A 21,143-nucleotide genomic window follows, 5' to 3' on the forward strand; every position below is an offset into this window, starting at 1 on the left:
AACTTACCTCATAGGCTGGAACAATGAGCATCAATCGATAGCGCAGCCCAGCACAAGCACAAGCACAGCACTTGTCAGCCGTACAGCCAGTATTCGATGTACTTGGTGGCAGGGGGGAGAGTGGCACAAAAGTGGCAGTGGGCTGGAAGCAACCTTGCCCCCAAACGCAAATTAGGTACTGTATCAATGATGCCAATCCTCCAATTCACCTGTTACTTACGGTGCACGACCGGGGAGGCATCGCCCCCAATCGATAGGCTATCAAGCAATCAAGCAGTTAACTGCACACTCTATTAAACAACCTATCAGTCGAAATTTTTTGCGGCTCAGTTGATCACACACCAGGCACTCTAAACACCCTAGGTATCCCATGGGCATGGATCAAGTTGAAGTTTGAATACGCCGGCCCCAGCTATGAACTCCTGCTAACCTATGCCACTTTCGCTAAGAAAGCGTCTATTGGACACCCTGTTCGTTAGAATATTGAATCCCTTATTACTTATCTTGAAACCTGCTTGCGGCCGAGACGATTCTGATAATAGCGCAAAGGAGCAGCATTGATCTTGATCGGCATCTCACTCCGGGCTATGGCCTCTTCTTGCTCGTTGTTCCATTTGTGCAGTAATCTAGAATGTGAAGTGCGTGTGTCCTATGGAAATAGTGATTGGCATCTGCCAGCCTCCAGCCTGCCACCGGCCCTTCACAAGGTTGACACACAATAGATAGGTTGCAAATGCGCGCCTTACCTGTGCAATACATGTAAGGTAAGAGGTTACGTTAGGTATTGTTAGTGTAGGCAATCAATCAAATGGGGTCGTCCAAATTGGATTACCAGCATCACATGACACCCTGTTTGATCGCATGACTCTACTGCAGGACGAATAGATCTTGTTTACAGAAAAAGCGTCTAGCATGCGATTGGACAAAGGCCCCTGCTCACGACCTACCCTTTCCGGGACCAAAACGTGGACTTTTCCAATTGCGCATCTGCAGCTCTCTTCCCACCCGTCGTGACCTAGCAGCCAGCCCCTCCCCCCACGTCCCTCTCTCTACCTGCCGACGACCGGACAGGTTTGCGGTTAGCCGTCTTCCAGCGCCGTAGCAGCTGTCGTTTGATGTGGCACATACCTAGGTTACACACACACACACATACATCTCGTGAAGCTCCACTATATACACCTAGGTATATTTGCAGTGCGGAGAGGAACATAAGCGAAGGCAAAGATGAAAGGTATGTTAGATCAAACGCAAAACAAAACAAAAAATATGTGGGTAAAGGCTAGCATGGATATTAATTGCGTGTTTGTCCCTCCAATGCAGCCATCCTGCAGCGCGTGCTGTCCGCATCGGTGACGGTCGATAAGGAGGTGGTATCCTCCATCGGCAAGGGCGTCTTGGTGTTCGCTGCCGTCGCGCCGGGAGATACGGAGAAGGAGGCAGACTCGCTCGCCGCCAAGGTGCTGAAGATGAAGCTGTGGGATGATGAAGCCGGTGGGAGAGTAAGTGCGGCATAACTCCTTGTTCCCCCTTTTGGGGCGGAGGGGCCTTGCTGCTCCTCCCCCTTTTCCCGGTGATCCCCTCGACCCAATAACTTGCCCTCAGTTCCAGCGTTGACCCCGTTTACTCCTATATAGTGGAAAAAGAGCGTACAGGATATCGAAGGTGAAGTACTATGTGGTAGGTGCTTATTTGCTCACCGAGTCTCGTACCGAATACTCATTGACGCTCGTGTAGTATCCCAATTCACGCTTCTAGCCTCAACGAAAAAGGGCAACAAGCCAGATTTTCATGGCGCCATGGGAGGTGACGAGGCGAGAATGCTGTACGACTACTTTTTCAACAAGGTGCAGCAAGGATACAAACCAGAGAGGGTGAAGAACGGCATCTTCCAAGCCATGATGGAAGTTGCCCTGGTGAATGATGGGCCAGTAAGGCGATTCCAAATACAGCCATTTGCGCGGTGCAGTTGCTTACTATGTGTTACAGGTCACACTCGAGTTGAATGCTGGGCAAAAAGCTTCAGCAGGGTGATTGCATCAAACTTGTCCAAGAGTTCAATCGTGGCTAAGAAGCCTTTCATGCTTGGTAGATCGAGGGATACCCTGCTTACGCTGAGATTATATCCTTCAAGGCGGCCACTTCAGTTCAAAAGTATAGACATTCCATTATGCATATAAACTAAAGCAATGTTCATGGAAAGAGGGTATCGACAATCTAGACAACCAAACATAGACCAACTTGCAGAGTTTGCTTTGCTGGCCTCCAAATAACTCCTAAATCAGAATCATAACCTTCAAACTCCAGTCACCCCTTACGGCTCCTAATTGTGACGGTATCGGGGTATAAATCGCCATCCAAAAATGTAATTCTCCACCAATGCCCACCTGTGACCTGAAAGTCGGATCGAATCCGATAGTTAGGCTGAGACGTAAACGCTCAGTATCTGCCCGCAGTCCCGTTGTCCGCTCAGCGAGATGGCTGGGGCACTTTTCGAGCTCGTCTCTTGGCCACAACAACAGGGTCCCACGTGCCCGAGAAAATGTCCTCGCATTCATCTTCGTCCTCTGAGTCGAAAACGATTGGTTCGGCATCCGGCGCAGGCTTGGCTTGCCGGGTCGTCGTGGTCTCGAACTCTGGGACACCCGAGACGACGGCGTCTTCCCAGTGCCTGCAGTCCACCGTCCGGTGGGTTTCTAGTATGTATTTCCCGACTTTGTATTTCTGGGACTCTTCCTTGGCATCAACGTATTTCCATCCCACCTTAGCATGGCATATATTGCACGTCACGTCGGCCACAATGTGCGAGCCTGTAACCAGTAGGCGTGACTCGGGCTTGCCAACTCTGATATTTACGAGACTTCCCGAGCCTGGTCCCCCCTTCCCATCGTTCTCGGGAGGCGAGACGAGGTATGCCCTCCCATAGCGTCCGGTGAAGCCCTTGCTGACGATCTGCGAGGCGAAGGCCAGGTCTGTAGAGCACGTTGAGCACCGAATAGTGTCGGGATGAACTTTCAGGAGTCTGGGGCTCTCAGGCTGCTGCTCCTCTATACTTTCGACGTAGTCGCCTGAGGAAGAAGCAAAGGAGAGCCGCGACGGAGCGTATGTCGAGGAATCCGAGGAGCTTTCGACCGAGCTCGAGAGTGTAGAGTCTGTGGGCGAGCTGGATAGGGGCGGCACGGAGTTCTCGGATGGTGGAGAAGAGGGGCTTGGGCTTGCCGGCGAGACTTGTCGTCGTTTGAAGGGGAGGCTAAAGCTCGGGAGCAGATATAATGGGTATCGCGGCGGTGGACCGCCGGGCCAGGCCGTACCGTTGGTCATGTTGGGTTAGCAAGTTGCTTGTCAGGTCGGTTGACGGCCAGTCAGGCCTGCAGGCTGCTATTCCCAAACTTATACTGCACCTTACTCAGGAACACGAAGGTTGGCAGGTTGTGTGCTATGGTCAAAGCGATACGAGACGAGGGAGGCGGTACTCAATCTAAAGAGTGCCGTAAATGTTCCCCACGTTACAGAGAGAGGAGAAGAAACAATTCTGGTGAGACCATCTGTAGCTTTCCCGACTTGCACAGTACCTCGGGCAGGAGAAAGAACGGGAAGTAGAAACAAGCTTCGACTGATCAATAGAGGAGCGAGCCCAGCATGAATACATACCTGCTCTCCAGGTGATTAGACAACAACGACCTCAAGCTAGGAGGAATATGGTCCCCGTGGCTCGTCGCATCATCCAGTCAGTCACCAGGTCAGGTCTGGAAGACCCCTCCTGCCTCCGCTTATCGTTGCTACCCAAAAGAAAGTCAACTTTATTAATCACTATGGTCTCTGCAGTCTGCACGCCGTGGCCTAGCTCGCATGCCGGCAACGACCAGAAGGCCGCCGTCACCCGAGACCCTTGTCTTTCATGCCTTATCGATACCCGATTCAGCTTAAAGGGAAGTGGAACCGCTCCTCCGCTTGTGAATGCGGGGCGACGCCGTCTTTGTTTCCTCCCCCCTACCAGAACCCTACTTCGGGGCGAGACCAAACAGCAGATGTGGAACGAAGTGGGCAATAGGAGGCTCTGGAGAGGTGATGGTGTCTATCATGCATGGCAGCATCGTATGTACAACACACAGACTCTGACGAGGCCTCTACATATGTATATAACAGTCCATAGCAACAGCCAGGATGGCATCATGCACACCATCACTATGATGGAACCAAAGAGAGGGCCCCTGAATTAACTGGGCTCCTGGCTCGTTTTTTCTACGCCAAGGGCTTTTTGGTGACTACTGCTGTTCCAGCAACCGGCGGGTTCGGGAAGCAGTGGAACAGACATCAATATCAGATACGTAGTAGATGTAACCTCAGAGGTAGGTCAGGAGACGAGACCCAAGAGGGTACTGAAGCAATCAATCAACTCGTCCAGGACGATCGCGCGCGCGCAAGCAGGAGTGCGGTGTAAGCCGAAGCAGCGAAGCAGATGACTCGAATGATGGATGGGATGGGTGCCGGAAACCGGTGTGCCCCAGAATTGCGTTACTTGCCAGACTCCAGCACCGAACTCTTACCGGCCATGATAGTCATTGACAGCCCTTGCCAGCCTGTGTTCTCCGACAATTGGTGAGTCAACATCGAGCCACTTGGAGTGGTAAGAGAACCGCTTATTAGGGTATTTGCATTCGTCTCGAACACCTACAATTTCTTGTCTTTGGGTTTCTGTCGTGTAATATGACTTGAAAGAATTGTCAAGCGAAGACAAAGCGAAACGTGTATGAGTTGATGGAAATGATTGACTGACTGGCTGTAAGGTTGGTGGCTCTAACAAGCTGTTGCCACGCTACGGGCTGGGCTAGAGAGAAGCAGGCTTGGCGTCCAGTGTGCGTTCAGTGTGCGTTCAGTGGGCGTCCAGCCGTTTCCAGAATTTAGCGGGCGCATTGATCGCCATGGTCGCCATGGTCGCCTTGGCCGCCCAATCAGATCCACTCACCCCCAATCTGCATTGAACCTTCAGCTATTTCTGCTCCCTCTGCTCCCTCCCCCAAATTCCCAATTCCTGCTTTTGCTTTTCCCTTTGACCGCTGTCACACCAAACCAACCCAGCACCACGCTGAATCTTTTCCCTCCAAAGTCAGAATCCCAAGACACGAAAAACCACATATCAACTCATCCATCCCCGAGTCCAGAAAACAACCTTCCCTCACCTCTGCGATCTGCATCCACAAAGCCAATTGTCACTCAGCAACCCCAACCTCGCCTCCATCTTGCGCCCGAGTCAAACAACTTCAACCCGCCCAGCCACTGTTCGCCGACTGTCTGTCCCCAGACACCAACCTCCCACCACCTCTTCCGAAACCTTTTTCCCAAGAAGAACCCTGGAGTCAATCGAGAACAATGGCGCCAATGAAAAATAACAGTAGTAATAATTTAAGTAGTAACTATGGCGAGGCCGTCGCGCGCCAGGCCAATGTCCTCGCCAGTTGCTATGTCGTGGACCCTTCGGCGTCGCTGAAGGGCATGCACTACTGCACTACCGTGGCTGCAGGGGCCGAGTGGTATTCCTGAGGTTCCTATCTCAGGCCTACCATCCCCTCCGACAAGTCCCCCCTCGCGGCCATCACCTCGAACAACGAGCTCGCTCTGAAGCCCAAGGCCAAGAAACGCTCGGCCAGTTCGACCCGCCGCAACACCGCCACCAGCCGCCGAGGGGGGCAACACTCCAGATCAGGGAAGAATGTGAGAGATTCTTTTGCGAGACCATGAAAACCGTGTTCCAGGTTGAGGGGAACATGGCCGGTAATGGCTCCGTCCTGACGGGTGTTCAAACACCACCTACACCACCTGACGAGTACTTCACCCCACCGTCTTCCTATTCTTCCAGCGTCGGCAGCCACACAATCGAAGGCGCCGCAGGGCTCTGTGGATGGATGGAGTTCTGGGACTACGTTGGAGGTGCTAGCTTCCGCGCTTTCATTGCCGACGACGGCGAAGAGCGATCTCTCTTTGCCTTCTTTGACTCGGGACTTATTGGTCGCGACTTGAAACAAGCGTACGTTTCACCCCCTTTCCCTACCTGCCCGCTTACCATACCGTATTCGCCTGCTAACTTGGCCCATGTAGTCTTATCGGCTTGATCGAGCTCGCCGATCCCTTGGAGTGCTCCCGTGTCGTCATTTGCATGGAACGATCGATACCCGAGGACGACGCCAAAGCACTGATGAGAAGTCTTCAGTGGGTTGGCTTCGAACTCACAACACTGGACCACTGGTCCGGAGACGTGGACACCACCAGCAACAAGTGGTTGTTCATGGGCATGGAAGTCTAAAGAACTTCCGCATTTGTCAATTCATTAGGAGTCGCAGTCTTTTCTCCATAACCATTTCCCTCGTCCCATCGCTCGATACCGTCTTTTCCGATCGCATCGCCTGCCTGGGGTTCTGGGGAGGTTTGCAGGTCTTCTGGGAGCATTGTGTTTGTCATTTTTCCCGGTCTCTTTTTAGTGCCATGATTTTATGCATTGGTGACGCTGCATTTTGGAGTTTTTGTGTCCGGAAATTCGCGTCTTGGGGTTGTCTTGGCCAAATTTTGTTGTACGTACTCATGTCGGTCAGATTGTCGGTTGCGAAGCCTGGTCTGTACACTACCTGTCGTCGTCCATTTGGTTATCAGGGGGATTATCATCCGGGTATTCTTGTAATGAGTGAATTGTGTCAATGTTTTATATAAGAGATGGTTTCCACGAGAGGGTAAAAGCTTTCAATATAGGAATTTGCATTTTTCATGTGTTGGCATCCTATGAGCTGTGCCATGATGTATGTCAGACATGAACAATCGCTTAGTTGCAAGCATTGGATGTGGCGATATGTTCGTGTATCCTGACTACACTTATTTGTCCTGAGATTGGTATTTCAAGGTAACCTTGGAAGAATTTCTTTTGGTTATGTGTCATGTAGACCATCCTCCTCTCTATAAGCCCAATAACCCCCATTCTTCCCGTCCTTTTCCGTTCCGTAGATTGCTACTCCGCTCCTTCACCGTCGCCGCCATTTGTCTGTACTGCTACTTCTATAACTCACCTTCGAACTGCCTGACCTCAAGCCCCTTTTCGGCCAGGTAATCCTTGACCTGCTGCACCGTGTACTCGCCCCTGTGGAACATGCCCGCGCCCAGCGCAGCATCGGTGGGGGTCTTCTGGAAGACCTCCTCGAAATGGCCGGGTTGCCGGCGCCGCTCGAGGCGATGACGGGGATGCGGATGGAGCTCTTGACCTGGTTGATGAGCTCGAGGTCGAATCCGCTGTTGGTGCCGTCGCGGTCGATGCAGTTAAGCAGGATCTCGCCGGCGCCCATGGCCTCGACGGCCTGGACCAGCTCGACCACGTCCATGTCGCGGGTCTCACGGCCTCCCTTGATGGTGCAGGCGTACCAGCAGTACTCCTCACCCTTGGGGCCGGGAACGCGGTGCGGATCGTCGCGTGTCTCGTGGCGTCTTGCTTGGGCACGAAGACGCGCTTGGGGTCGATGGAGACGACTACCGCCTGGTTGCCGTATGCCCGGCTGATCTGCTCGATGGCCGTGTTGCCAAATAGCTTCCTGCCCAGGCTGTAGTACTCTTCGGCCGCCAGCACGGCGTCACTGCCAATGCTAACTTTGTCTGCGCCGCTCTTAAAGTACATGGTGGCGATCTCGAGAGCCGATACCTTGGTGCCGTCCGTATCGACCGTGTCGCGGATACCTCCGCCGATGGTCAGGGTACAAAGACGGTTTCTGCCGTGCGACGCAGGATTTCCAGCATGGGTAAATCGGCAATCGGGCAATCGCGGAAGGAAGTAATGTTCAAGAAAGTGACTTCGTCCGCGCCCTGCTCGTAGTATTTCTTGGCCATCTCGACGGGTTTGCCAAGATTCCGCACGCCGCGGTCGTCGCCCTTTTCGCGCACATCGTATTGGTCGCCTTTGGTTACGACCAGGTCACCCAGGTCATTCGTCCGCACATCAAGGCAAGCTATCACACGGCGCGTCAATCCGCCCGTCGGCGCAGGGCCGGAGAGCTGCTGGCCCAGCGACTTTACTCCTTCGCCTGTAAGGAAGGACTTGATGACCCTCAGACCCGCCACGCCGCTCTTCTCGGGATGGAACTGCGTTGCCAAAATGTTGTCCTTGGCCACTGCGCCAACGAAGGTCTCATTTCCATATGTTCCAGTGGCTACTGTCCACCCTTGCGCCTCGAGCTCTCCAGCCTTGTAAGGGTACATGTAGCTGTGTACGTAGTAGTACTTACTGCCCGGCTGCAGGTCGTGCAAGCTTTTGGAGCCTGAGTTCGCGCTGTTCCAGCCGATGTGTGGCACACTCTTGTCTTTGTCGTCGAATCGTTCCAAGTTTCCCTTTATGAGCCCCAGGCCCGAGACGCCCGGGTCCTCGACGGAGCCTTCAAACAGAGCTTGTATTCCGACGCAAATGGCCATAAAGGGCTTGCCGGAGGCAATGTGAGCGTTAATGGCAGGTAGGTAGCCGGCCGAGGCGAGCTGCGACATGCAGTGGCCGAAATGGCCGACGCCGGGCAAGATCAGCTTGTCGGCATTGGCGACTTCTTCGGGGAGCGAATCCAGGAAACGGTGTAGCCGCACTTTTCGATCGCGTTCGCAAGGGAGCGAATGTTGCCCGCTACGTAGTCGAGCAGGTAAACTGTCGGCATAGCGGCCGTTAGGTGTGTTTTATCTTCCTATGTGAGGGACGCAGGTACAAGAGCGAATTCGTATACGAGGGCAGGTAACGGATGTGTTGATGACGGCGCGATTTGGATATATGCTACTAGCGATCTGGTAAGAAGGTCCACGGGAAAGCGGTTTTATAGGTAAGTCTGTGAAGCGTCGGGATCGACGTAGATTCCGGAATGAGTCAACGGGCAGATAGGTGGGATAGGTGAAAACAGTAGCTCACCCTCTCTCTCTCTTCAGCTGATGGATGGAGGGGTAGCAAGCGCTGAATTGTCGAATTGACCTTGACTTGAGCAACTGCCCCGCCATCCAGCAGCAAGTACAAGTACACCTGCAAGTACAGGTACAAGTACATGCACGCGCAAGTGCATTTTTGATGGAACCTTCTTCCATCAATGGACCAATGCACAAACACCAACCCAACCTGCCCAAGGATGGATGCCAACCAGGTCCGTCCTGAACAACCATTTGCTACAGAACTCTTTGATTGAATCTTTACTTTACTTCAGCACCTGAGATTCGGCTACAGTTCCAATCCTATACCAATCTGCACTCATGACTACTACTCAGAGTCCCGTTCGCTGATTATTCAATGCAACCCATGTTCAAGCCCTCAACGTACTCGACTATCCGCCGTCCCGATGGATAACTCCTACCAGCCAGCAGCTTTCAACGCCGCTAGGCCAGATCCAAAGCTCACTAACACTCCTGCTGCGCTGCCACTTGCCCAAGATGAAGAAGATTCGGAATGGGAATATGAATATTCCACGACAGAAACAGAGGTGTGTTCCCAAAGCCCCCGTACTCTTGGTCGTCGTTCAGAATACTTACATCTGCTAGACATACTACGTGACCCTGGACCTTTCCAAGACTGATTTCATCAGCAAACAACAAAAGACTGTTATGAACGGTCGCGGTGGTCTGAAGGAAAAGTCTCACGATGAAATGTTGGCAATCAGATTCAGCGAGGACCGTGCTAAGTTCAGCAGAGATCCCACCGTAGATGACGATGAAGAGAATGCCCCCGAAGGCGGGGATGGGGAGTTTGCCGATGAAGGCGACGACCCAGATGCTACCGAAGAAGTCCAGATTCTCGAGCTGCATTCTGCCAATCCCGTCATATCCTACCGAGGCCGGATATACGAGGGACAATGGTCAGAGAACGTTGGTTCCGAAATGATACTCACCCAACACAATGACGACGAGCCGCTGCCCGCTGTCAGGCAGCTGGATGGCGATATTGACCTCCTCGCCGTCTCTTCGGCCAGGATCATGACCTCGGAGAAGGTGCTGAAACCTATCAATGAGAAGACCATGCGTCGGCAGCGTAAGATAATGTTTGACGAAGACGACTACGAGATAAGTGACAGCGAGAACAACCAAGAGCTTCTGGTGCCTAGACCTGAACCGGGGGCTTCGCGGGCTCGTGTCGAGCAGGGCGATTTCTTGGCCAAGTTCATTGAACTGAAGAAGAGGAAGGGGGAGACGGACGAGGTGACTGTTGTTGCTAAGACCAAGGAAAATATCAGTCGAAGGAAGTCGACCAAGAAGCCGTCTCGCGGGAAACGTACGAGGAGAAACCAATTAATCGGAGGCCTTCAGCCTCAAGGGCATGCGGAAGTCGGTGGGCGAGTTGGCTCTAACTCTAGAACCATCAGCTCGGATGAAAATGGATCTAGATCAATTCCAGCTCCTCGGCGGGAGTTGTACGATACCACCACGATGAGCATAAATCAAGACAATTACGGGCGAGGAGGTAGCGATGATGACTCAGATGAAGGTAACGATCAATACCAAGCATCGGGTGATTATCCGGATCACGATATGGACGATGATGAGAACTAGCTGGGCAAGCCAACAGGGCTACACATACACTAACATACCATTCGAGACATTTAATGCAGACTGTCTACTTGCATAAAAGTACAGTTTCCTACAGGGTCCGAGGAAAAGTCGGTAATGTTGCGTGGTAACGAACCTCGACATCGGATCACACCCCACGCCTTGAATCATCTATCCGCATCGTTATGAGGCTCAACTATGCCCAGATAACCAAAAAGATGGTTTACACAACCACTGGGGTCTCGAGCTTCCATCTTTCTAGGAGATATATTGCTTTTGTGCCATATCTCGGAGTACGGAACCTGGAAAGAATCACTTGATTCGAACAAGTCTTTCTGTTTTACCGAGGCACAGATCATCGGCTTGACTAAGTTATCCGACCATCACCAGCAAGGGGCATAGCTGAAGTATCTTTTATTGAACAGCAAGAAGCTGGGGGGGGGACTGGAGACTACATGAGAGAGGTTAGGTTCGATTCCTGACAGCGCTATTGGTATCTCTCTCATGTTCTGGGGGCGGGGGTAGGGAAGTCGTATCTGCAGATTCCAAGATGGTGTTGTACTGCTATTCGTGCGCAGGACAGCAAAACCAGTGTATTCAGGGGGCTTGGTCACGCCTGAAAGTCTATTACCATGACACACCGTCTCATGCTTCTCTCAAGCTTTCGTGAGGAGGCGTCGGTTGGCCAGTCAGAGGTGCCTCTCGTACTGCGGGCGAGCAAACCTTCCCACAACGAATGACTCGAAGCCGCTTGCTAATTGTGGCTTCCATTCCGCATTGCCGGCAGTGCGTGTGCCGCCACGACTAGTGATAAAGTATCTTCAGATAACTCCATCAATGGGATCCCAACTCCGATCATCTCGTTATTCAGGCACAACTTCCAAATCGGGATCTAGATCCCAGTCCCTTGCTTTTACGTCTACTAAAAGGCTGGCCGACCAACCCTACCGAGGCATCTCCATCATCACTTAGCATGCGGGGGATTGATTGACAATTTCCTTTCTCTGGAACGCTGCTGGGGTCTGTTGGGTATGATATGTTGTTGATATGGTTACTGCCAGCGCTGCTTTTCCGGATGGGCCCAAAAATAACACCTGGGCGAGTCTATTAATGTGTGAGAACAAGACGATAGTTGCCTCCTTCTTCTCATGTTCTTTTAGCCGGGCGGTGACCCGGCAACGATGGTTTGTCTTCGACTCTTCGCGGCTCCAAGCAGGACATTGGGTCGAGTCCGTGGCTAGGTAGCTTGCGCGTTCGTTCGTCCCAAGTATCAGCCAAGGGTGGCTAGACGCGCCCGCCCAATTACGTATCATTGTTGACGGGAGGGTGCTTTCGTTGAGGTAATATAAGGCCTTATTATCCCACCTTTGCTTTTCTTGATGATCTAATGCAATGTTGTTGCAAGATGAGCCCAAGCATATTTCCGGCTTCCCTAGCAGCAGCACCACCACAGGCGACGCATCGTCTGTCGTGACTACATAATTCCCTACACTCGCTTTATCAGCTCATTCAATCTGCAAGTAAGGATGAGGCATCATCTGGCGGCCATATGGTGTGCTGCTACTGTCTTGGAGCTTCTCCTCGTCGTCGGTGCTCTCGCGGACAAGGGTGGTGATGGTGGCAACGGTTATGCGTATGCTTACGCATATGGCGACAATAGCGGCGGCAACGCGTGCTTGATGGTAGCCGTCAAGAGGGTCCCGAAATGTGCCCAAAAATGCTTCATGAAAGGGGCGCCGAGTATAGGCTGCGAAGGCATCGACTTCGCCTGCCAGTGCTCGCAGCAGGCGTCCATGATGGCGGCCATTGAGGGCTGTGTGAAGGATGGCTGCCCTTCGGAAAAGTACCAGGAAGTGATCGATGGTGGCCAGGCTGGTTAGTAGTAGCCCCTTTCTTGATTCCTTCCTCCCTCCCAGAACCTTGTGCGAGAGAAAAGAGACAGAGAGGGGAATGAGCTTTTGCTGACGATGAGAATTAGTGTGTGATTGTGTAAGTAATTGCAAGAGCTCCTCGGCTCCTGGGGCCGCCAGTGCCTCCGGGTTCGCTAGCGGTGCAGCCAGTGGCATGGGAGGCGGTAGTGCTTCGGCATCGGCTTCCGCTGCCGCCAGCGGTGGTGGTGGTGGATATGGAACCAACATGCCCCCTCCAACTACAAAGGGAACATACACCGCGAAGCCGACCCTGTCACCTGCTGCTTCGGCCACTGCATCAGCTTCTGCTTCCGCCTCCGCTTCCGCCTCGGCCGGAGGTAGCGGTGGTGGCGAAGGCGGTGGCGGGGTTGGAACAGGGACGTACGTAACGGTATCGGCGACTGCCGGATCGGGCGGCGTGACGGTTTCGGTGACTGCGAGCGCTGGCGGTACCGGCGCAGGCGCAGGCGGCGGCGGCGGCGGCGGCGGCGGCTACGGCGGTGGCACTTACAAGACCTCTTCACCGGCCGTGGCATATACTAGCGCAACGGCGCCTCCTTCCGTCGTGACGGCTGGCGCGACTAGTCCCCAAGCCCCCATCGGCCTGGTGGCTGGTGTTGCCGTGGCTATGGCTCTGCTATGAACGGGGGGTGGCATATTCCCACGTGTTGGATCTCGAAACACTTTTGCACTGCGGGTGCATCATAACGAGGGAGCTTCGAAGAATGGCTTGTGCGAAGCTTTTACTATGAGCATACCGCCTACTCATATTGCTGGCTACGCTGGGCCGAACCACACCGTGCCATCACTCCGCCTCATCTCGTGCTAGGATTACGTTTCTAGCTATGGTCATGGTATGGATGGAGAGAGTGAATTTGGAACTGTGCTATGGCGACTGCAGTGGTAGAAACAAGGAGAGGCGATAAGGGGCGGTAATCTGAAGAAGAGTTTGGGGAAACTTGGAAGTGAAGCGAGCACGGGGCTGATGAGCATCTACAAGACGCTACAGCAAACGGAGTTGTCTAACTGTCTTACTTTGGCATAAACTGCGCAGGCGCCCAATCTGATCCCGCTTTCCGACGGGAAATAATGCTGGTTGGCATTCCTCTGGTTAGGGGTGCCATCCGTCTTTTGTCTAGTAACAATTTTCTTTTAGCATGCATGATAAAGTATGGATCATTCCAAAAAAGATGTATACGAAGACAGGATCTGTATGCCGCCCAGGTGATGAGTAGCACAGAAGCCCAATGTTTCCACGGATTCGACGACCTGCTGTTTGCGTTCATGCTCCTCTGTTTCGGTGAAACCCCGATCCAGAAGGGGATCACGCCAGGTAGAGTGAACCATTGATTGTACTCAAGCAGTACCTGTTGATTGCGTCCCTTCATCAAGAAGCCCGGATCCTGATTCCGTTGGGCTCCTGTAGTCAGGGGCTGGAGGTGCCACACCCAAGTGGAGGTTTGGCGAGGAAAGGCAAGGCGGATCAATCAATCCCTGAAGGGTTGGTGAGGATCAAGTGCCTCATCTGAAGCTCAGTGGTGCTTGATGACGGGATGCTTGTCGATTTTAATCGTGACACTATGCCAGTACGTTCCAAGGAGGTGCCACTATGGTACGTCTGGAGTAGTTGGCATTCCCTCTGGCCCGTTACTTTCACCCCATTGTGTCGTGGTATGCGGACCAAACAAGAACGAAAGGTCGTTCTTCTCATCGCTAACGGTTGATTGGCATTCAACCCTTGCGTGAACCTGTGATCGTCTTCTTTTTCACCAAGGCGTTTGCCCTTGTCCAGTCCTGCACACACACCGAATGGTGCTTCCTCGAGCTCACCTAGGAGTGTTTGCAGGAGCATGTGTACAAGGCAAGCATTTCGATCAGATGGACGAGGCGACAAATTTTGGGCATCTCAAAACCAGGGGATTAGATTTCCAATGCTTCAGAAGGAGCACCCTCATCGAATAGTTCAAACAAGGCGCCTGGTGCGGAAATTTTAGCGTACGACAGCTCTCTGGGAAGGTAGACATTCCTGCTGACTCGCTTATTCGCTTTGATCCAAATAGTTTCAATCCGATTGGTATGGTGATGGCTCGCTCCTTGTAAGTTGCACGCCGAGAGCCGTTCGCCCTGTCTTACAGTTAGGCCACAAAACCTCTTCTTTTCATGCGGCGGCAGCCAGTGAGAGAATCTAGAAGGAAGAGTACACACCCATACCATATTCGAGCCCCACTAGTGAAATTAGGACGAACACGGTTTGAAATGTACGTCGCATTTTGTAGGACAGGGTAGAATTCCACACCCTCACGAGTATGCGAGGAAATCGCTTACTGCAGTAGCTTCCTGGCCAGAGAGACCCCCGTCGTAAAAATGGATTGTACTGTCGTACCCGGGCAGCCAGGGCGAACTCTTTACATCCCGGCGAATCGCAGTGATTGTGAGAGGCTCTAGCAGGCTGGTCCATCTCGGCCGAGTCTGTTCTGGGCCACCGGAGCGGTAGCTTTTCTTCGGAAGATGGTGTGGCATGGCGCAGCATCGGCTGCACCTAGCTTTGGTCACGGTCTCTCAGCCACAGAGTCACACATTGTCGTTGCAATAGGGCACCTGGGTGAAGTAAGTATTGCTGGACCGATCCATAGAGCCTGAACAAGTGCACTTACCCATGCCGAGTGATGCTTCGTTCGTTGACCACATCGACTTCGATTCAGCTGTCTGACATTTCGAATTGAGCTGTGCTTGGTTAGAAGTAACGTCGAGGGGAGATATGAGATTCGAATCGGTTGAAGTTGCTGCTGGGTGCGAACAAAAGGCCGAGACGAGAACTGCTGGGCATATAGTGTGTAAGTTATTGTGCGGGGTTTGATACGTCGTCTTACATGTAGCCAATAAAGTCATTGCATCGCCTGCTCCCCCAGACTAGAATATTAGCAATAGTTTCGGTGGCAAGGCTTCCTGTTGTGGCCCATGGTGAGGCCATTTTGGCATTCTTAGATTGATTGGGCAATACAATGTCGTATATAAGTAGAACATCGGTGTGTACAACGATATGATATATGGTGACGGCGTGAGGGGAAATACAAGCGGTCCATCCACCATCCATTGGTCTATCGCTTACGACCCTTTGCTTTAAGAAACGTGGCACCACCACTTACACATACTGAAAAACAACGCTGCGGTGACATGATTGGTACCTGCATTGCTGCCCAACTTGTGTACCGCTTGGGAGAGACAATTTTACTATAAATTGTATAAAGTAAACGAACTCCAGGAATGATTTGCCCGAGATATTTGCTGCAACTAGGTGTCCATTGAAATCGCGTTTCTCTTACCGAGGATTACACGCAGTTGGGTGGCGCCTGGAAGCTGTTCTATGCAGATCAGGAATTCTTGTTGAGCAATCTCCAAAGCTCGGTGTGGTCAGTGACTTTGCCCCCAAACGTCTGCCATACCACGTCGGCGTCAATCCCGAGGCTGCAGGATCGAGTAAGCATCGGTGGCACAAGACAGCAAAGGAGGAGCTCTCGGTGTCCCAATGGGTGGTCACCCTTGTCCGCAAACGTCTTTTGCGTAATAGCTTGCTGATGATGTTTACACTGCAGCAGCTCTACTCAAGCGACAAGTATCAAATCGAGCTTCCGAAAAGGGAGACGCCAAAGACTTAGACGCGTCGGCGAAGCTCTACTGCAGTGCAAGTCAAGCCCGTGTCTCAGAATTCGCCTCACTTGCTTGTTGTCATCAGCGCTCACCGTACGCATTGTGGGCGCTGAGTGCAATGGCGAGTCAGGAGCGAGGAAAGGGATACACGAAAGAGAGGTTAGGGTGGTGGGACTGACAGCCAGTCCCACGCATTCAACACCTCTTATCAACATACCCTGCCTGGGTTGGGCATGCAGAGGCACCAAATGGAATAGTTGAGCCAGTGATGCGCTGGCAAGGCAGTCTGTGAAGGCAACCTGAAGGGCAAACAATGGACATGGGCATTGCAAAGCTCGAGCGATCCGGTCGCCGCCCACTCCCGGACACAAATGAAATCGAGATAGAAGACCGACGAGGGTGTAAGTGACAAGTACATGCAAACGACCTGCATCATCTCCGATGGGGGAGGAAACGACGAAACCGGGGGACCTTCCGCGGATGCAATGCAAGTTGAGGGTAAGGAAAACAAGACAGGGCACACGCACGGGAAGATGCACTCATCCTTGCATTTTCCATTTAGATGCCCTGATAGCTTCCTTCCATGCTTCTCCACGTTTGGGGAAGGGAAGGGTGGTAAGACTCAAGAGGCCACTCGAGGCTGTGCCTTTAAGGTTGGGATTAGGCAACCACCTACCCCCCTGCCACGGCCTGACTTCGTTGATTGGCCCAAACTGCGCAACCCAGAAGACGTCCAATATTCCGCATTTGCGATCCATGTCACAAAAGTTCCCTTCACCAAAAATAAAGGCGACGAGGAGCCCCATAATGACACAGGACATGGAAGGGGGTATTCATTCGGCGTGCAGATCACCCATGTTCCCTACGGACCCGATGGCCTTGTGCTCGACACGATTGACGACGGCAATGTATGTATGCAGGTTGACAGGTAGCTCTGACTACACAAATGGGCACACACCGGTATGGGGTGGGACATCAGCCCCCCCTTTCCACCAACACTTTTTGACGACGCACGACGCACGCCGCAAGCCCCAGATTCTGGAAAGATAGAAGCCCTACGCTTCTTGGGAAGTGGGGGTTGCTTACTAGGCAGACCGTGGCAGCGTGAGAAGCGCCTTAGGCATATTGGTCGGCAAGCCATCATATGTGTTCAGCACGACATAGCCCCGTTGCCTAGCTTCCCGATAGGCCAACGTCGACACACCGAACCCAAGCCATGCTACCGACATGCCGGAATAGCGGTACGAGACAGAATATGCCCATGTTACGTATCAGAGAGGAGTTCTAGGGCTTTGGTCTATTACTTTCTTTTCTGCTTCATGGACCGCGTCCTCCCGCGATTGGACGGCAAGCCACCCTTGGCTTCCCCATCCCGCTTTCAACTGCATCTGACAGCCGTACCGAGTTCTCAGTGATCCCCATGTACCTTCTTCTACCCAGAACTGGCCAGTATGAGACCTATAACATGTTTCCGGGCGAGCCTGCCTCCATCAGTTCGGTTACGTGCATGTCAACCTGGCATCAGAGTCATTTGGATGCGGTGATATAGCATAGAGCGCCATCATACAACACCATGATTGCCTCGTTCTGTGCAAGCCTCACCAAGTGAAAAGTGCACTTCCTCTATTGGCCTCAAGAGCTCAAGCTAGAGAAGATACATTTTGTTACACCCAGATACATATACCCCTATGTTCGTCCCTTGAACCTCGTCTTATCTTTTCATCAAACAATCTTCCATATCATCCCACAACACAAACACTCTCCACCGCACGCCTGTGGTTCATAGTATCCTTGAGGCACATATCCGCCAAGTTGAAGGATATCAAATGCTCCCCACCCGTTCACCCAAGTTTGTCCCGAATATTGAATGGTTCACCCGACGTAGCCCCAGGGCCCGACTGTTATATCAGCCAGATCGAGCCTCGCCTTTAGCTTTTGTCTGTGTGCGTTAACCGAACTGCTTCTTCCTCTCGCCGGGCCAAAAACAGAACCGGTAGAAACGTGACGACAGCTTCATCGTCCTGTTACAGCCGGGACACCAGAGACAGCAACATGGACAACAACGACTTCTACTACCATCACCAACCATCACCTTACAACTACCATCCAGGTCAACAATCAGGTGATGCGGCAAGCTATTCACCTACCGCCGCCCCGCCGCCTCTTATGCGCCGTGGCGATTCTAACAAATCATACCACTCTACATCCTCTTCTGGCAGTAACCAGTATCCTGAAGTACATGCGAATCCTTTGCCAGAGAAAATTTCATACCACGACATCAATGCGGGATATAACGGATATAGCCATTCCTATCCGCCAGGAGAACTTAAGAGTGAGGATGATGGGTGGTATGGCCAGGCGGCCTTTGTGCCTGATGATAGCTCGTTATACTATGACTTCACACCGCCCGAGCCTGTCCAGCAGAACTATATTGCTTCTCCCACAACCTCATTGCCTCCAACGAGTCCTCCGAAGGACATGATGTATGTGCTCTACTAGTGACATCCGAACTGGTGCATATGCTGACTGGCTCTTGAACAAAACAGCCCTCGGATAGAGCCTGCATCGGCAGGCCAGCCCGAAGGACACACCTGCCTCTATCCCGGGTGTGAATCGAAGCCCTTCAAACGTAAGGCCGACCTGGACCGGCACTGGGAGCATGTTCACCTACCGCCCCACCAGAAGGTCAGCTACTACTGCGACTACTCGAAGTGCTCGAGGCACACGGAGCCCTTCCACCGGATGGACCACTGTCGGGATCACTTGCGCGAGTACCACAAGGAGGACCTGGTCCGCAAGAACGGCAAAGAGGACGATGAGTGGTACCAGAACCGAAAAGTCTCGACCAAATGGTTCCGATGCACCAAGTGCCTCCACCGCAACCAGATCAAAGAGTCGGGCTGGACCTGTCCAAACTGCAGTACCTCTTGTGACAAGAAACGGCAGAAGCTGCGTGCTCGTTGAGGAGTTTCAGAACAACCTGATGCAGTCTCTGGAATCCAAACTGGTATGGGTGATCTACTTCGCCTGCAAAGCTGACAATGGTTCCTTTTTAGTGGATTTTACCCCTTTTCGACCACACCAATTTACCAACCCACATGCCCATAGCCCCCGTTCACAAGTTTGGCTTTGCAGGACGGAAGACGAGCCATTTCCGTCATCCTGTCAGTGTCTGACTACTGTTTTGATGCCATGAAGTTACGATTGATTTACCTGTATGACATTGATGTTTGCAAAATGACCGCATTTCCTCAGGCGTTGGATGGATAAAGTCTGTTTTGATCTTCTCCAATAACAAACCACTCCCCAAAAACCCCCACGAAACCAACTAGTCACCTTCGCTGACCAGGCTGAGCGTCGTTACTTCCCTATTTTTCTTTCCTTTTCCCTTTCTTCCTTCCAGATTGTGTTACTACCGGGACGGAGTTCTTGGGGAGTCAGCAAAGTGCGTTGTGATTCGATGATTTCCAGGTTTTGGGCGTCCCGGCGCAGAAGGGTGGTGTGGCGCAGTGCTTTGGGCTTGCATGTGTAGAAAGCAGGCTTGGGGAGGGGAAGAGGGGAAGAGGAGGCTGCTACGTTAGAGCTGCATGGCGCATGGCGCATGGCGCGCGGTTCAGCCTAGGCGCACCAGACGGCCTCACCTGCGCCGCCGGCATGCATTGCGACGATGAGGAAGACGTGGGAGGAGGGGAGGCTTGTTCATGATTCACGCGAAAGACTCTTTGCGGGATGATCACTCATCAAATCGTTTCGACCTCATTGGGTGGCATTGCGTCATGAGATTCCTGGAGATGAAGGCTGAGGAGAGGGGAGGGGAGGCAGGCAAGCATGCATGCAGGCAGTATGCAGTATGCAGCTGTGAGGCCAAGCAGGACTCATACAGCCCAGCCGAGGTGTTGCTTGCTTCAAGTGCAGACACCCAGGCTGACTGGTTTCAACGTTTACTAACCTAGATGATAGAGAGAGATAGATACCCTTCATCACGATTCTCTCAGCTTAGAACACTGAGGATATTAAACCATCAGCCAATACCAACAAAGTTAAAGATTACCTACATGTACTTACGTATCTAATACCACAGTCCATTACTTCATGCCTACCTACTTACCTAGGTACGTGCTTATACCAGAGCATCGTCTTGCACGACCTGGAGCTGTCGGTTCCGGAGTAGGTGGGAGCGACGGAAGATGCACCTACCCTTCCTTGTGCTAGTGCTGCTTATTGCCTGCATCAAATGTATTGTACCTACGAAACTGCGGAATGTGGCTAGCTTTCCTTTCTTGAGCCGCTGAGATCGACAGAGACGCAGCTCCTCATTAAGGTTGTTCAATTGTTTCTAGTCAAGAAGCAAACACGGCACTGACGTGCATTTGACAGGCACTGGCCAAAGTTTAATCACGGAACGTAATACCTCACGCCCATCATCAATTGCCATCGAAGATATCAAATGACCTACCTAATCCACTGAGAAACATCCCAAAGTTGATACTGTATGGTCAATGCTGTCGTGTCTGACTGCCGTTCGCCCGATGGCCCCTTTGCCTCGTCGGTAGGCCACTGACGACGATCTTTCTGCTTCATTAGGCAAGTCGCAATACTAATAGGCCCTCTGGCCCTATTGCGACAGGCCCATCAAACATCTCCGCGAATCGGCAAAATGTGGGGGATTCAAGCCCTCGCTACAGGGACTGCGATGATACCGCGCCCCTCTTTTTAGCCCAGCAGACTTTTGCCTGTGAAGCAATGGCAGAGCATCACACGATCGCTGGCGCGAAACTCGTTCCGGTCCTGACTCCGACGGTGCCTGCCGTCAGTCAGTCAGACCTCGATTGATTTGAAGATTTGAAGGTGGTGGGTTGCGTTGACGGACAAGCATTGCATATACATCGATCGCATCACTGCACCTTGCGTCGCATTTCTCTCCCCTCGCTCCTCAGCATCATTGCGGAATATCATTAATACCACCCATTCCTAAGCGACCTCGAAAGTTACATATACATAAGCAGGTAAGTGAGACGTGAGCAATTGGCCTGCTGCATATTCCGTAAAGTCACC

At 52.4% G+C, this 21,143-nt stretch overlaps 8 protein-coding genes across 8 annotated transcripts; 6 read left to right on the forward strand and 2 right to left on the reverse strand.

The window, feature by feature from the left end:
• Positions 1–1,224: 1,224 nt before the first annotated feature.
• PG997_006072 (uncharacterized protein) lies at positions 1,225–2,031 on the forward strand (the record flags this gene model as incomplete). Its single annotated transcript, XM_066810387.1, has 5 exons — positions 1,225–1,231; positions 1,321–1,499; positions 1,635–1,677; positions 1,735–1,928; positions 1,987–2,031. The coding sequence occupies 5 exons, from the start codon at positions 1,225–1,227 to the stop codon at positions 2,029–2,031; spliced, it is 468 nt and encodes a 155-aa protein (XP_066669310.1).
• Positions 2,032–2,466: 435 nt separating this feature from the next.
• PG997_006073 (uncharacterized protein) lies at positions 2,467–3,318 on the reverse strand (the record flags this gene model as incomplete). Its single annotated transcript, XM_066810388.1, has 1 exon — positions 2,467–3,318. One exon carries the CDS (start codon positions 3,316–3,318, stop codon positions 2,467–2,469), a length of 852 nt encoding a protein of 283 aa, XP_066669311.1.
• Positions 3,319–5,367: 2,049 nt separating this feature from the next.
• PG997_006074 (uncharacterized protein) lies at positions 5,368–6,298 on the forward strand (the record flags this gene model as incomplete). Its single annotated transcript, XM_066810389.1, has 4 exons — positions 5,368–5,528; positions 5,553–5,709; positions 5,751–6,022; positions 6,094–6,298. The coding sequence occupies 4 exons, from the start codon at positions 5,368–5,370 to the stop codon at positions 6,296–6,298; spliced, it is 795 nt and encodes a 264-aa protein (XP_066669312.1).
• Positions 6,299–7,038: 740 nt separating this feature from the next.
• PG997_006075 (uncharacterized protein) lies at positions 7,039–8,666 on the reverse strand (the record flags this gene model as incomplete). The annotated part of the gene is made up of 5 exons (XM_066810390.1): positions 7,039–7,120; positions 7,174–7,379; positions 7,415–7,672; positions 7,729–8,541; positions 8,586–8,666. 5 exons carry the CDS (start codon positions 8,664–8,666, stop codon positions 7,039–7,041), a joined length of 1,440 nt encoding a protein of 479 aa, XP_066669313.1.
• A 663-nt stretch (positions 8,667–9,329) lies between these two features.
• On the forward strand, positions 9,330–10,533 carry PG997_006076 (uncharacterized protein; the record flags this gene model as incomplete). The annotated part of the gene is made up of 2 exons (XM_066810391.1): positions 9,330–9,470; positions 9,529–10,533. 2 exons carry the CDS (start codon positions 9,330–9,332, stop codon positions 10,531–10,533), a joined length of 1,146 nt encoding a protein of 381 aa, XP_066669314.1.
• Positions 10,534–12,056: 1,523 nt separating this feature from the next.
• Positions 12,057–12,410, forward strand: PG997_006077 (MAC1 interacting protein 1; the record flags this gene model as incomplete). Its single annotated transcript, XM_066810392.1, has 1 exon — positions 12,057–12,410. The coding sequence occupies one exon, from the start codon at positions 12,057–12,059 to the stop codon at positions 12,408–12,410; it is 354 nt and encodes a 117-aa protein (XP_066669315.1).
• Positions 12,411–12,666: 256 nt separating this feature from the next.
• On the forward strand, positions 12,667–13,083 carry PG997_006078 (uncharacterized protein; the record flags this gene model as incomplete). The annotated part of the gene is made up of 1 exon (XM_066810393.1): positions 12,667–13,083. The coding sequence occupies one exon, from the start codon at positions 12,667–12,669 to the stop codon at positions 13,081–13,083; it is 417 nt and encodes a 138-aa protein (XP_066669316.1).
• A 5,483-nt stretch (positions 13,084–18,566) lies between these two features.
• Positions 18,567–19,052, forward strand: PG997_006079 (uncharacterized protein; the record flags this gene model as incomplete). Its single annotated transcript, XM_066810394.1, has 2 exons — positions 18,567–18,571; positions 18,635–19,052. 2 exons carry the CDS (start codon positions 18,567–18,569, stop codon positions 19,050–19,052), a joined length of 423 nt encoding a protein of 140 aa, XP_066669317.1.
• Positions 19,053–21,143: the final 2,091 nt, after the last annotated feature.

This window comes from Apiospora hydei (genome assembly GCF_038363865.1).
Source record: "Apiospora hydei strain CBS 114990 chromosome Unknown utg000005l_segment0_segment0, whole genome shotgun sequence".
Lineage (NCBI taxonomy): Eukaryota > Fungi > Ascomycota > Sordariomycetes > Amphisphaeriales > Apiosporaceae > Apiospora > Apiospora hydei.